Source organism: Akebia trifoliata, chromosome 4 (genome assembly GCF_017979445.1).
Source record: "Akebia trifoliata isolate Shusen 1 chromosome 4, ASM1797944v1, whole genome shotgun sequence".
Classification (NCBI taxonomy): domain Eukaryota; kingdom Viridiplantae; phylum Streptophyta; class Magnoliopsida; order Ranunculales; family Lardizabalaceae; genus Akebia; species Akebia trifoliata.
In genome coordinates this window covers 6,416,836-6,432,830 of record NC_141378.1, presented here as the reverse complement: position 1 = coordinate 6,432,830, position 15,995 = coordinate 6,416,836, and the positions used below count along the sequence as shown (strand labels likewise).

The 15,995-nt window shown below is 35.6% G+C and overlaps 2 protein-coding genes across 2 annotated transcripts; one reads left to right on the top strand and one right to left on the bottom strand.

The window, feature by feature from the left end:
• The first annotated feature begins 2,894 nt into the window (after positions 1-2,894).
• Positions 2,895-5,893, top strand: LOC147403343 (auxin-responsive protein IAA13-like). Its single transcript, XM_086438891.1, has 5 exons — positions 2,895-3,677; positions 4,318-4,637; positions 4,774-4,906; positions 5,392-5,453; positions 5,538-5,893. Exons 1-5 carry the CDS (start codon positions 3,262-3,264, stop codon positions 5,585-5,587), a joined length of 981 nt encoding a protein of 326 aa, XP_086295017.1. The 5' UTR covers positions 2,895-3,261; the 3' UTR covers positions 5,588-5,893.
• A 2,330-nt stretch (positions 5,894-8,223) lies between these two features.
• Positions 8,224-12,890, bottom strand: LOC147403342 (uncharacterized). The gene is made up of 2 exons (XM_086438890.1): positions 9,661-12,890; positions 8,224-8,994 (listed from the first exon to the last, which is right to left on the bottom strand). The coding sequence occupies exons 1-2, from the start codon at positions 12,308-12,310 to the stop codon at positions 8,585-8,587; spliced, it is 3,060 nt and encodes a 1,019-aa protein (XP_086295016.1). The 5' UTR covers positions 12,311-12,890; the 3' UTR covers positions 8,224-8,584.
• Positions 12,891-15,995: the final 3,105 nt, after the last annotated feature.

The following is a 15,995-nucleotide window of genomic DNA, read 5'->3' as shown; positions in this document are numbered from 1 at the left end:
GAAAAAAAAACATGACCTTGACCATGTAAACATGAAATCCAACAAATGGGATTTATCCTCAGGATAAATATTTTAGAGATGTGTGTTTTCAAGATATGTATAAATTCTGACCATTGGATTTCATGTTTATACGGTTGGGATCATGTCTTTTCTCATGAGTCATCGGAACCCAACCCTTGTTTTTAAATTATGAAGTTTATTTAGATTTTGTATATCAAATTGGGTTTGATTCGGAACTATTTTGGATCCAATCTGATCCTTATTGGATTGGTCCGAGATCGGCCACAATCCGATCTGAATGGGTCAAGCCCTAACTGGGTCAACATTAGCCCGACCATGCTCAGGCTTTGTTTCAGTTTTGATGTGGTGCATCTGAAGTGGATTTCTCTAAAAACCCACATGTTTATACATCATCATTCATGTTTATAATGAAATTGGTTTGGGTAAGAAAGTTTTTTTTTTTTTTAATTTTAAATATTATCTTTTTATGAATATAAATAAAGGTAATTTAAGAAAAATGTATAATATATTTCAATATTTAATAAAACAAACATGGATCCGACCAAGTTGGACCATGGTCCAACCAATTTGACAACTATCCATCGGTTCGGTTTTTAAAACATTGTTTTGAAGAGTGATGGTTCGACTTAGATTTCTTGTTTATGGGTGTTATGGATTGGATCGAATAAGATATGTGAAATTGGACCAATCAGTTACTTTTTGGTTGGGTTTGGATTCACTTTGTTAGCTATTGATTTGTTTCTTCGCGTTCTTGATGGATCTTAAGAATGAGAAGAAAAATGATTATAAGATTTTTTCTCAAATTTTGCCAATAGATAGTTCTTTACGAGATGTCCAAACTCCAAATTCATAGAAAAATATATATATAAATTAAAAGTTACATCATGTTTAAGTTCGTGATATTTTTTATTTATAAATAACTTACTTTTTTGAAGAATGAGATATCATATTTTATTGTAAATGATTAAATCTTTAAAATAATGAATATAATATCCATCATTCATTCATTGTTTATTACTACAAATTCTCGAAATGTATTGCAATAGCCAATGTAAAACTCAGTTATGGTAAAAGATGTGGAAAGCGATATTTTAAGTATTTTAAAAAAAATTATGCAAATAATTTATGGCTTCCCACTAAATGTGACTCATCTATATGTGCCAAAATGTTACCTACTTAATCATTCAAGCCAGTTTAATTACAATAAAAATGACTTTACATATCATGAATTTGATTTTTCTTGAACATGTGATGGTAAATCAGTAGCCCCCAAACCAACAACACCAAGCAAGATGGGATACCTGTGGATTGGCCAACGAGGAGGTTTGAATTCAAGATTTATTCTTTTTTGGAGGGAAGTCCTAACTACTGCACCTGATATTTGTTGGTTTAAAATAATATATATAGAGAGAAGCGTTCGGAGGTCCTAAAGAGAGCCAAACATTTTGCCAAACTATTTTTAAAATAAGGGATACAAATTTTGGAGTGTGCTAATTTTTTGTAAAGATGATCTTTATGGTGAAGAGTTCATCATCACCAAAAATCAGCTCATTTCAAAAAATTTAACTCTAATTTACAAGTTGAAGAATCGTGGATCGTTCAATTTTTGTAAATCACTTTTGATAGGATTAGAAGTTTCAAATAGGCTGATTTTTGGTGATCCGAAACTCCTAACTCATATATTGAAAAAATGTTTGGCACAATATATATATATATATAAAAGAAACATTTTGTCATGATATTAGAAAGTAGAGTTTGCGTAGGCATGGACATCCTCTTTAGGATTAATGGTGGGGCTGATTTATATCGGGGACACTTGTCCCAACAAGAATTTCTTCAATCGATAAGGATTTGTAAGTTAGTGGGATAGATAACGCGGATAAAAAAAAATCTGTCGTTATTACTCTCACACGAAGAAATATATATATATATATATATATATATATATATATTTCTTGATTGTCCCCTCAAAGAATTTTTGCTCTTAATTGCCCCTCTTGTGGGTAAAATCCTGGCTCTATCCTTATTAAGAGTATAAAAAAGTAAAAATGACAAAATTAGAGAGGTTATGTTAAGAAAGACAAGGAGATGAAAAATAATAAAATTGAAGGATTAATATTTAAAAAAATTAAAAAAAAAAAGAAAAGAGAAATTAAAATGAAAAAACATGTTCTCGAGATATGTTTTGTATGTATACAAAAAACTATGCATTGCTTCAGCTGCTTATTATAATCTCCTTCAACATTGAGAATAATTTTAAGGATAAAAAAGACAAATCAAATAATATAATATTTTATTATCCTCAATGACAATGTCCCGAATAAATTTAAACGACAAAAATACACCTCCATGTCTGTCAATACTAGAGATGCCCTCATGTATTTTCAAATTGATTCATACCCCCCTTGACCCAGGTTTAGTTGAAAAGACTAACATAAAAGGACCCAAATGACCTTAGCTTTGATTTTTGTCATCTTCACAATATTAACCTTTAAGTAAACTACCTTTTTAACCTATTTAACGTCATTTTCAATGTAAGTATACATAAAACCCTTGAATTTTTTTTATACAAAAAATTAGATCCTTCTCCTTCTATAAAAAAAAAAAAGATTTATTATTGTGATTTGAAGAAGATTAAAATAAATAAATAAGGTGGCAAATGAGGATAGAATGCTTTCATCTTCAAGTTTTTAATCTGGTAAATTATTTTTAACTCATTAAATGTATCTTCCATCGTCTTCAACCTCTAATAGAATCCTTTGATTTTTTTATTATTTGGATGTCTCTTTTAAAAGATCTAGGTCAAGGGATCGTTTGAAAATATTGGAAGAGGTATCTATAATATTGAGAAAAATGTAGAGAGGCATGACTAATATCTAAACTAAGGAGGAATGAACAATGAAAGGCAAGGAGGAAGGTTTCCTGAGTGGGGTGCAGTACCGAACACATGGGACCCACTACCATCAATACTTCCACCACACCTGGTCTCTCTCAACACCCTGAAACCTCTCACTTATCTTCTCTCGAAGCATCTCTCTCTCTCTCTCTCTCTCTAAACTCTTAAACCTCACTTATCTTCTCTTGAAGCATCTCTCTCTTCCTCTTCTACCCTCTCTCTCTCTCTCTCTCAACTCTTAAACCTCGCACTTATCTTCTCTTGAATCATCTGTCTCTCTCTCTCACACACACCCCTAAAGCACCTATCTTTATCTCTTCTTCTTCTCACAATCTACTACAATTATGGAAGACGGTTTGGGTTTATTAGGAGGTGGTGGTGGTGGTGGTGGAGGAGCTCCATCAGGAGGCTCCACTAACGGGTCAACCTCAACAATAACAAAGGCAGATGTTGTTGAGCAAGATTACCATATGGGTTTTTCCTCTGAGGTGTCGTCGTACCACTTTGATCTAGCTGAGGCTGACTCTGAGCTTGAGTTGGGTCTTGGACTGGGGCTTGGTGGTATGTTAAAGGCCAAGCCTTCCACATGTAGGATCTTGACAGCTAAAGATTTTACTTCTTTGGTTTCTCATGGTGGCTCTTCTTCTTCTTCTTCCCCTTCAAGCAGACCTAATACTTCTTCTGCTATATCTATTTCTGGGACTAAAAGAGCTGCTGCTGATTCTGTTGTTCAAGAAGTTGGACCTTCCAATGGTGTCAGGTAATATAAAATGGTTTTTTTTAGTAGTTTGTTAGAGAAAATGTAAGTCTGTGATTCTGTTTGTTTATGTTCCTGATTTGGGTCTGTTTTTTTCTCTCTTTTTTGGGGGTTTTGGTGATTTGAAGCTGCTTATGTAAATATTAGAGTATATGCTGATTGTAGTAAGTGTATATAATACTAAAATAGTAAATTAGATTTTTTTTTTAAATTATTATGATCCCAAGTTTGGTTTCTGTTGGGTTTCTTTTCTCTTGATTTTGAATCTGTTTTTGCTCTTATGTTGTTGCTATTATCTTTTATTTGATGGGTTTTGGTTATTTTGGTCTAATTTAATTTGTTAATGTTCTTTTGCTTCCTCATCTTGGATTTTTTTTTTTTTTTCCAGTTTTTCTGATTCTTTGGGGAACAGTCTCTAGATCAGCTTTTAGTTATTGAAGGGAAAAAATTTGCTGTTCAAGAAGTATTTAATTAATCTAAACTTACTATTTACAGATTTTGTGACTTGTGAAGAGTTATTACTTGACATGAGGTTTATGAGCTAATTATGTGGAGATATGGGTTTTGTCTATGTTGTATGTGTTCATTTTTTGGATTATGGATTCTTTTACTTATAACCGAAATTTGGTCTTTTGGGGAGCAGTCAGGTTGTTGGATGGCCGCCTGTGAAAACATATAGGATGAACAACTTGGTTAACTTGAAACCCGGTGAAGGAGATAACATAGTCACTGAGAATGGAAAAGGTAAAGATAATGCAAAGAAGACTAACACTACAAAACACAACAACAAGAGTAATGTTAAGGAGAATGGATGTGCTGGGAATTCTCTATTTGTGAAGGTTAATATGGATGGAGTACCAATTGGGAGGAAAGTGGATTTGAATGCTCATGCCTGCTATGAAACCCTCGCTCAAACATTGGAGAACATGTTCCAAGGACCCACAACTGCCACCAATTCCATCCGTGAGTTCACATTTCTTTCTCTTTTGATCTGAAAATCTAGAAGATGAGCAACCAATTACAGATTGAAATCTTAACGAGTCTATTGTAAATACGTATTGTTCATTTATAATTGTGGCATTTGGTTTTGTGTGATTAGGCTCGAGTGAAGAACAGGAACGTGTGGTTGATTCAACTATTCCCTCCAAACTTTTGGATGGATCATCTGAGTTTGTGCTCACTTATGAAGACAAGGACGGAGATTGGATGCTTGTCGGAGATGTTCCTTGGGGGTATGAATCTATTCCATTTCAGTACAATACACATTCTTGCAAACCAGATTGTTGAGTTTAGTCCCACATCAGACACTCATTGCCTCATCTCGCTCCTTATAAGCTCCTGGGCCTCTCCACTCATTGCCAATTGGTTTTGAGTTGGACCCCCAAATTTATCACAGATGTCATACACATTTCACTATGATGTAATGACCCCATTGCAACAGCTTGGATTGCATCCTATGTGGCACCAATACCTGGCCTATGGTGACATTTGGTAATACTTACATTAATGATTATGATCATGGTTCAAAATTCCGTGCCATTTCAAAATGTTTTGGCGGAACATTCTGCTTTCAGCTGAAATTGGCATGAAACATTGAATGTCTCAGAATATTTCGGTTGTGACCAATTCAGTTTTTCTCCTAACCAAAACATTGCCTCGAAACAATATTTTAAACTTTGCTTACAATATCGGTCTAATCCTTCCTATTTGTAATTAGGATGTTCCTTATCACTGCAAAGAGGCTTAGAATCATGAGGACATCTGAGGTGAATGGACTTGGTACGTACCTTAATAGTATTCGAGTTTATGCTTTTCTTTTGTTTTCATAGTCTTGTATTTTGTTAATCCCTTTATCTTTTGCAGCTTCAAGGTTTGAAAATTGTGGTGAGAGACAAAGAAAGAATCCCATATAGCATCGTTTTGTTCAACTTATCTTGGTAAACCCTCCCGGGTAAGATGAAGAAAAAAGTATAGAGGCAAAAGATTCAAAGCATTTGACAAGTAAAGATCGTTCTCCCACTTTCGTTGCTAGTTATCTGGGAATTTGAGCTTCAATTGTTCTGTCATACATGTCTTGGTTTCCCTTTTCGTGTATTTATGACATTTACACGCTTTCTCTTACTGTAAATATGAAAGTGCTTGATTATTAGGGTGTTCTCTGCAACCTGAGCAATCAGTTTTATTTTATTCATAGAAATGAAGTTGGTGTAGTTTTTATAGCTGCCATGTTTTCATTATTTTACATCTTTACCTAGAGATTAGAGGAAATCTGAGGCACCCATTGGTGTTTGTTTCGCTCTATTTGATGAGCCCTACCTATAAGTCCTTTGTGCCTCAAATTGTTCAAATCGGATTGTCAATTATAAGCTAGGATTCCTCAGATGGTGGGTAAAATAGACACTCCCTTGTTGTGTAATACATTTGTAGAGAAATCGATCCAAGAACAATGAAGAAAGAAAAATAAATCAAGATGCAATCACACAAAACACAGATTTTTACGTGGCTCACTCAAGATTGAGGTATGTCCATGGATCATAGCGATTCCACTACAAAGAGAAAATTTGCAGTTACAAATTACACCCTTTCACTGAAAAAAATATATATATCAGGGAAACCTAACTAGGGTTTTACATAATACCAGTGAAATTACAAAAATACCTTTGGGAAAAACTGTCTCCATTGTGGTAAATGATGAATGATACTCTGTCCTGACCAAAGGCTCCACAAACCATAACAACATCGGCAAGCCACCCCTCCCTTACTATCTAGGACCTTTTATGCCCTTTATCCTGAATCTTAATGTCATATCAACTTACCATTCGACCCAAGCCACCTCACGATAGAAAAGGTAAATTTTGTGTCATAGTCCCAAAGCCAACAACTGGATTCCCTGTGTTAAGTTTCCCCTTTGCAGGATCTTTGGCATCAATGTCTATGCGAAGAATCTAATTGAGGTGAAAACCCATGTACTGGTCTATAGAGTCACATTGGCACACACACACACATGAGCACGAGGACCTGCAATTTTGCGGGTCTTTCTAAGGTGATCTAGCCAGTTATAGTTTGAAAATAAATTGTATGACTGCAGCCCATCCAAATTCTGGATTTTAATCTGGTTGTCTGCAAGGATTTCTTGATAAAATGAAATGGGTTGGTTCAGGTTATCCAAAAATGATGTTTTTGACAAAGGATGCCATTGATGGGGCTGTTTAATGATGGAAAACAAACCAATTTAGCACAATGAAATTAAATATGGTGTTTGAAGGTTGGATTGCTATATCAGCTCTGTTCCTTAACACAGTTGTTTCGTCTAATTTCAATATTTTTCAGCAGTTTGGTTGCGCTTAGTTCCAAGGAAAATTACCAAAAAATCTGTATCATTAGTTTCATTGCAAATTGTTTTTTTATTTATTTACGAACCTTTCGTTTTTCCTTACTTTTAATTTTCTTTTGTTGATGAAACTGAAAGTAACCCATCAATAGAATTTAGTCCTTTTATCTATTTATGATATAATGATGGGCAAACACATCATCTTTATGGGACAAACAAGTGGGAAATTGGGTTGGGATCATTTCTTTTGGAAATTTCTCTGCATTCTTTGGTAATCTTCAATGGGGAGAAAGAATGGATAAAATAAAATCTAGATAAGTATTGATCATAGTGATTGATAATTAGAGAAATATAAACTTATTTCATCTGTGAGCAACGAATTGGTAAGTAGTTCTGTTGAGTTCCTACATATTATAGGGAATGGTGTGGATCATTCTCGAGCCCGAAATGTACTGGTTTTTGAGGTCATTGTTAGAGATCATTCACAAGTTTTGACCGACGAGTAATTAGAGCTGCAAATTACTGTTTTGACTAACATAAAAAGTTTGAGTCCTCAAGGTTGGTTTTGTAGCAGTTCCAATGAGATCAGAAAAATTTGTCAAAGATAATGGATGACCTATCAATCCATGTGGCTCAAATGATTTTAAATTTGGGCCTATTGGTTGATTCTAAGTATCGGGTTTATGCATTTTTCTGACTTATTAAAAAAAAAAATTTTAAATCTCTCCTCTGGTGAAAAAATAATTAAATTTTGTGACTAGAAATCACCAACTATGCTATAATTTTGGTGTGTGGATCAACTAAAGGAAGGCCACACATGAGTCCAGATATTCGTGAATCAATGGGCCCCAAGAGTGCTAAATGTACACGAGGAAGAAAGTTCTAGTAGCTAGCCAACTCATTAGAGAATTAGATTTAGAATTTAATTAATATATTTTTTTTCTCAATTTCTCGAAGATATGTCGACTGATATACTTCAATTTTTTAGAATAATTCATACAACACTATTTCGTGTTATCTATTTTCGACAAAATCACATTTGAAGAAAATATTGCATAAATGATCTCCAAATTCCACACTTCTCCTTCCTAAAAAATATATATATATTCAACTAAGATCGTTCAGTCACATGCAACGAAAACTGATAATGGTGCCAGTTAGTAGAGTTGAAAGTTCTAAAAGAATGTGAGAGAGACCAAAAAGATGGTAGTGAGAGCCAATATGAACACACAACATTTACTTAATTTGGGAATAATAGAGGAAAATGGCTGAAGCTCAGAATATCACAGAAATGGGACTTTATTTGATACAAAATAAACTAGTTCCATGCACCCATTTATCTCCAAGATCCAACCAGCTTGAACCATAATACAAATTTACAAACTTGACAACAAAAATTCAAAAAGAAGGAATAATTAAACAAAAGAGCTGTTCGAGCAACAAAGTTTTTGACGCCGACCAAAATACTAGATCTTTTAAATTTTATAGCTGAATATCAAAGATCAATAGTCGTCTGAACTCATAAAATCCTTTACTTTGCCCCACCATTCGTCCCCATCTACTTTCAGCTGTTTTGTTCCTATAAAAGGACTGTCATAGGTGAGACACTAAATATCGGCTCCTTTTTATTAGCATTGTTGGTACCACTGGTGCTACTGCTTTTTCTTCGAGGTTTCGCCTCCCCAAGCATTGTTATAACATCCCTCATTGATGGTCTGTCCTTGGGTAGCTTGGCTGTACACAAAACTGCAATTCTAAGGACAAGAAGCATCTCTTCTTGAACATGCTTGCATTGACAACCTACATTGGGGTCTAATGCTTCTTCTAAGGCTTTGTTGTTTCTAATCTTTTCGCGAACCCATTCGGCTATGTTGAGAGACTCTCCGAATTCAGGATCTATTGGCCTTTTTCCTGTTAGAAGCTCCATGAGTACCACACCGAAGCTGTATATGTCGCTCTTTTCGTCAACCTTCAATGTGTACGCGTACTCTGGCATGATAGAATCCAAAAAATTAAAAATTAGTAGGTAGCTCTAATAGGCTATATAAACTAAGAGAAAGTCAATTGAGATGATTTGGGGTGTTGAATGAAGACCGGTTATAGTTCAAATAAGAAGAAATATTTTATTCAAGTTAAAGGTCTTACAAGAGTGGGAAGAAGACCCAAAAAAACATGGATGGAGATAGTGAAATTTGCTTTATTATTCTCTATACAACACATAATTTTTTATAGTATAATGATTAATGAAATAACGTATAACACACCAAATAAAGATATAGACATGGGACACAAAAAAAAAAAAAGAGAGTGGAATCATTAAAACAAAAATAAGTTGCTAACCACACCCCAGACTCATGATTGCATCCTTTGGTGTGTGATATAAAAAAGTTGATGTGGCAATATAAGCTCCTAGTGAAAGAAGTCCACATCAGATGTTGCAATCATGTTGACCCTTGATCTAAGGAAATATCAATGAAGGACCCATCAAATTATGTAACCACATAGACAAACCTTACTTTCTACATTACTAAAAGAAAACATTTAGTTCTATATTAGTCTAGATCAGTTGATTAGTTAGGTGAAAAAAAAAGGTTACTAATTTATTGAGCTACAACATTAATCAACCCATGGTAAGATCATGATCAAGTAACTCACCTGGTGCAATGTACCCATACGATCCTGCAACCATAGTCATCGTCTCGTTTTTCTTCATCATCATCCTCGCAAGCCCAAAATCTGCGACCCTGGCTTCGAGATTCGCATCAAGAAGTATATTATTGGACTTGACATCCCTATGGATGACTTGAGGGTTGCAATCATGGTGAAGGTAAGCCAACCCCTGAGCTACTCCAACCGCAACATTATACCGCGACACCCAATCAACCAATAACTTCCCCGACTGTTCTCCATGTAGTGCCTCCCCTAGACTCCCATTTTCCATGTACTCATATACAATCATCACATCGCTGTCATTGTAGAGATACCCCAGTAGTCTTACAATGTTCCGATGCCGAAGCCTCCCTAGGAGCTTTACCTCTCCCATGAGATCATCTACGCTTCCAGTTTCGATATCAATCTGCGAACCCCATAACTTCTTCACCGCCACAACTGTATGTGGCCATTGTATCTCTGCCTTGTACACGATCCCCGTTGCACCCATACCGATTACATTTGATTCCTTTATGCACGATAGTATATCACTACTAGTGAAGCTAAGTCTTTGGAATGCTAGTAGTCTCCATGGCCACTCTCCCTTTTCCAAACTGAATTGATGTTTGAAGCAAGTATTTGAGTACCACTTTTTATACAAAAATTGTGCGGAATACCCTACGATCCCAATAGCTAAAAGTGTCGACATTCCAATTATCCATCCAAAAATAATGTGTTTGATGTGAACCTTCCTTCCCCTCGATGACGACGTGGCAGAGTTGTGAGAACATGGTTGTAGTACACCTCCACAGAGACCTGCATTGCCCATAACTTCGTCTGGGGTTATAGTCCGTAGCACTCCGTTTGTTGGAATTGGACCATCAAGCTTGTTGTAAGCCAAATTGATTGTTTCTAAGGCTGGTGAGTTGCCAAAACTCTCCGGGATTTTACCCGTCAGATAGTTTTTCGATAGGTCAAGAATCGCTAATGTGGGCATCATCGCCATTGCCCTCGGGATCTCTCCCGTGAATTGGTTGTTTTGAAGGTTTAGATTCACTAACTTTTCGCAGGACGTAATACTTGTTGGAATGCTTCCAGAGAGCCGATTGTTTGATAGATCAAGCATGGCTAGTGAAGGGTAGTCTTGAAACTGATTTGGGATTTCACCTTCCAAGTTATTATTGGAAGCAAGAAAGCTTTGAAGATTTGGAATGGAGAGAATGGTGGAGGGAATCAATGATTCGAAGCGATTTCGAGAGAGATCAATGAAGGAAAGAGACGTGGACAAAGATAAGTCGTCGGGTATGTTTCCGGTGAGACTATTGTTCGCCAATTCAAGTCGTTGAAGCTTCCCAAGTTTGCCAAATCCAGATGGAATTATTCCTGAGATCAGATTATTTTGCAAACGAACTCGGACAAGTGAGAGGCACGTCGATAGCCCTATTGGGATCGGACCCCAGAACGCATTATTGAAGAGGATGAGTTTAGTAAGATTGCCGCTATCGCACAAATGGGTTGGAATCTCACCTGACAATGAATTTGACGATACATCCAACCATTGCAATGGCGAATGAAGTCCAAGATTCATCGGTAAAGGCCCTGTCAAAGAATTGTTCCATAGCTCAAGCACCTCTAACTTTGTCAACTCACCGAGTCCAAATGGAATCAGACCTGTTAATCGGTTCGACATCAGGTTCAAGAGCTGCAAATTCTTTAACTCTGCAAACTCAGCTGGAATTGCTCCCGAAAACTGATTCTCTGAAAAATCCAAGAACGCTAACGATGTTAAGTTGCTGATTTGTGGTGGAATATTACCTTCAAAATCGTTCTTATATAAGAAAACTGTATTGAGTTGCTTCAGCTGACCCAATTCAGCGGGAATTCGGCCACCAAGACTGCCTACCGCCAAGTCGAGATACTGAAGATTGGTGAGATTACCAAACTCCGATGGAATTTCACCTTCGAATTCGTTGTATCCGATAATAATTCTCTCTAAAGACGAAAGCTGCCCAATTTCACGTGGTATTCGACCTGTAAGATTATTACCCGAAAGACCAAGAAACTTTAATTTCTGTAAATTCTTGTAAGATGTTGGAATTGAACCTCCAAAGAAACTCCCTCTGAAATCTAGGCTTTCGAGCGACGTTGCATTTCCAAGATCTTCGGGTAAAAAACCCGAGAAATTGTTAGTCGACGCATTGACGATCTTCAATCCTTCTGCCCTTCCAAGACCCAAAATAAAGCTACCCATGAAGGAATTCTGACTTACATCGAAATTCCTCAAAAGGGTGAGATTGGATATCGATTTTGGCAACGATGATGAGAACCCATTGCAGCATATATTGAGGACCTCGAGATTATGTAACCGTTGGATGTCGTCTGATACACGCCCACTGAGATTCATGTGGGAGAGATCGAGCTTCTTGACTGACCCGTTAAAATCGCACCAAACTCCAGTCCAATTACAGTGGACTAAAGCATTCTCTCCCCCGTTAAGTGGTAACTTCCAATCTCCGAGGTGATTCAATGGGTCGATAAGACTCTGTTTTATCGATAACAAGGCTGACACTTGATCGTTCCAGATGATCTGTGTTGCCTCTTTGGCTAAAACAAGAGAAAAACCAATGTAAATGAAGAAGAACAATTGGGTCTTCATCTTTGTTGTTCTTTGTCTCTCTTTGTTTTTCTGGTTTTAGGCCATTTTTTGCTTTCTTGCTAGAACAAAAGAGGGAGAGTGAAAAGTGGAGAGAATGTTATATAAGGGAGGGATTAGGGGAGATTGGATTATTAGAATTTTTTTTTTTCTTAAAGAAAAAAGAAAAAATTGGGATTAGTTTAATGTGAACTCGTGTGTTCTTGGGTTCTGAAACAGCTGTTAATCTGAAGCTAATAACTGGAAAGATTTGGACTTATTGAAGCCTTCCCCAACATTAAACATGGAGAGAATGTGTTTAAGTTACTGATTATATTTCTTCCATGTTCATAGTCAACCTCATTGTCTCATAATGATGATCTCTCTCTCATTTTTTGTCAATTTATATTTCTGTTTTCAGTTAAAGTTAGAATCCAGTACTCGTGGGAGTTGGGTAGCTACTGGACTCCTGGTGCCATATGGTGCACTCTTTGGGCCCACTGGATCATGATTGTTCGACCTATAGCTTTCAATGGATTAGATCAGACACGGAACTTTGGATCCAGATCAAGGTTTCAGATTCCAATATCATATCGGATTGGTTTTGGGATCAACCATGTCCCAATTTGCCGATATGTGAGAAAGTATATAAGTTAAATTATGTTTGTTAATTATATGTAAGAAGTTTGTTTAGATTTTGTATATCAAGTTGGTGAGTTTGGTTCCATACCTGATCCGTACCCAATCTGATCGTTGTTGGATCTGATTTGTATAGAGTCCGATTTGATGGTTATCGGATCGGTTCTGTGTGATCTGATCAATCAGATTGATCCCAGATTGACCCCTATCCGATCCTGACTTGAAACCATTGACAACTTTAGTTTGGCCTATCCTCTAATAGACCTACACACCAAAATCAGCTTGATTGGTGATCTGTAGCACTATGATTTGAGTATTTTCCTCTATGGGTTTGAATCCTATCCATGCAAGTGTTAAAACTCCATGATGAAAAAGATGATCAAATCCAATGGACCAAAATAACTAATTATGATTGTTTTTGTGGTTTGGTTAGTGGGCTCAAGAATGTATTTCACATGAGAGATCATGAGTTAATTAGTAACCAAACTCCTGAGAGTACAAAATCAGCACTCTTTTTAATTAGGAAATTCTAGTTATAAAGCCTCAGATACACTCTGCCCCACATATCAGATACTTTCAATTGATGAATTAAGATCCAATGGCTAAGAAATAATATTGAAATGGTGGGACTCTCTAATAACCATTTATTTGAAGATTAGATAAATCAAATCAGACCCCTACAAATCTAAAAGGCCAATTTATAATAGAGAATCTTTTCATGTTATAGAGTGCACTACAAATAGAAACAAAACAACCAAACTCAATTTTTTTTTTTATTCTTTTAATTATTTTAATTGAATTATTGAAAACAAAGTACAGAAAATAATGGAATTAAAAAGAAGAAAAAAATATTTAAAAATAAAAGTAAATGGAGATACAGATACTCCCATCAGCAATCATAAGAGATGGGTCTGGGTCTGGGCCCACCAACAACCATTCCTCTCTCTCTCTCTCTCTCTCTCTCTCTCTCTCTCTCTCAAAAGACAAAGTCTGATAATTTTCACATGCACCCCATGTGGCCCGGCGCATTTTATAATGCAGCAATGCAAGTTTGAAAAATGGGTGAGTTTTTTTAGCTTTAAAGAGAGAATGGGAAGCCAGTTTCCTTGGGAAGGGTCACATTATTACCCATTATTTTTTAGGCTCTCTACCCCACATAGCGAAGCTGCGTTTTTTGAATATTTTATGCTATCTTGCGCCTGTTAGAGAATACATGTATCCACATGGTTTGATGCTTTGATGACACCACTGGCACTCATTATTGCTTCATGATTGTTAGAAGATTGGTGATCAAATGGAAGGTCCCACATGGTAGTACCAAATGAGTTTAAAATTTTGAAGGAACCCTCGTCGTTACAAAATTTTGAAGGAACCCAATACCAACCATGACCCATGAAAAGATTGCAAAAGGGATAGCATGATAGTTGGCAAAGATTTACCTTGTCTAAATCTTGATTTTTCTTCCTAAATATCCATATCTTTGATTATTCTTGAGGTTTGAATGAGAGAAAATCTTGCGATTAAAAATTTTTATCTTTGAAATTGATGAAGAATAATTTTTAGGAGAAAAAATTCAAATATTTTTAGGAAGGCTCGTGTTGGAGTAACATTGAAATGTACAATCGATGCACATTTTAATCCTTTTAGCAATGGTTGAAGATGAGAGCATCTAGGGTAGTTTATGAAAAATGTCTAAATTACCCAAAGAAATGGCATAGTGACCAAGGCCTTCCCCTTCAAAAAATAGAAAAGTCTTTAGTTCAAGCATCCTCGTTAGCCTCCCATAGAGATTTATCCTAACTTTACTTGGCATGTATGATTTAGATATGTTGTTCTAAGAGGTCGGTTGCCCCACTTTTGCTAGTCATGACATCCCGTCATAAAAAAAAAATTATTATTATTATTATTATTATGATAAGAATTGTGATAATATATTAAATATTTTTTTAATTTAAAAAATATTATTGTTATTCTAATCAAATAATTAAAAAAAATTCATTTGAAAATATTTCCAAGGATGGGTTCGGAGTCGATTAACATTTTCACAACACTTTTTGTGTTGTAAACTATTTATTGAATATTTTAAGAATTTAAATGATCCATGGAAAGTTTTTGTAATGCAGATAATTTGTATTGTGTCACCAAACTGCATCTTGAGCTTCATTTTGATCATATTTTTGAAGGATGTGTGCCTATAAGATTTCAACCTAACCCAGACCTCATTAGACTAATGTTAAAGGCACTCCACCTATTTTTCTAGAGCACCCCATTGTCTTCTCTCTTCTCCTTACTCATTTCTCAAATAAAACAAACCAGGTAGGTGGTCAATCTCCGGTAAAAATAGCCGGAGGGCATTACATATTTCCGATAAATTTGTCCTATTGTCTTCGTCTCTTCCTTATTCTTTTCTCTGGTGTTTGGTTGTTGAAAACCCTAGAAAGTTGTTGAGAAAATTGAAGATGAAGTGAGAAGTTTATCCAAATGATCATGCTATTCGTTAAGTTCGTGCTTTTTTTTTTTTTTTTTTTGAAAAGGTTTGTTTGGTCTATGTAGATAAGGGGTTGTCGACACAATTTCAGAAAAATATATATGTGTATTGAGTATCGATCCAATTACAGTAGATCCACTTGATCAAATATAAAGCTTCAAAGAATGGTATGGACGGTGATTGAATCACGTCAGATGGAAACCCAAATCAAGCACGTCTAATAAATAAACCTGTTAATATCCATGCAAGGATAACAAAATCTACATCTTGTCAAATCAAATTCTAATAGAGAAAGTTACTAATCAAAAAAAAAAATCTAATAGAGAAAGTTAATTCTTGACACACATCATTTCAATATTAACAAATTATATATACGATATATGTGAAGGTAACCTGATTCATCAGATTCAATACCTCATGCCAGACACATCAGATCGACTAAATCAGATTATTAAATCAACCCTATGATATGGGATCTCAGCGAGATCAGGATGATGACCAAGTTGCTCGCCAAGCCCAAATTTTGATGATTTTCTCAAGGGACCTTTTTATGCTTGAATCTAATTTTACAACATAATCAAA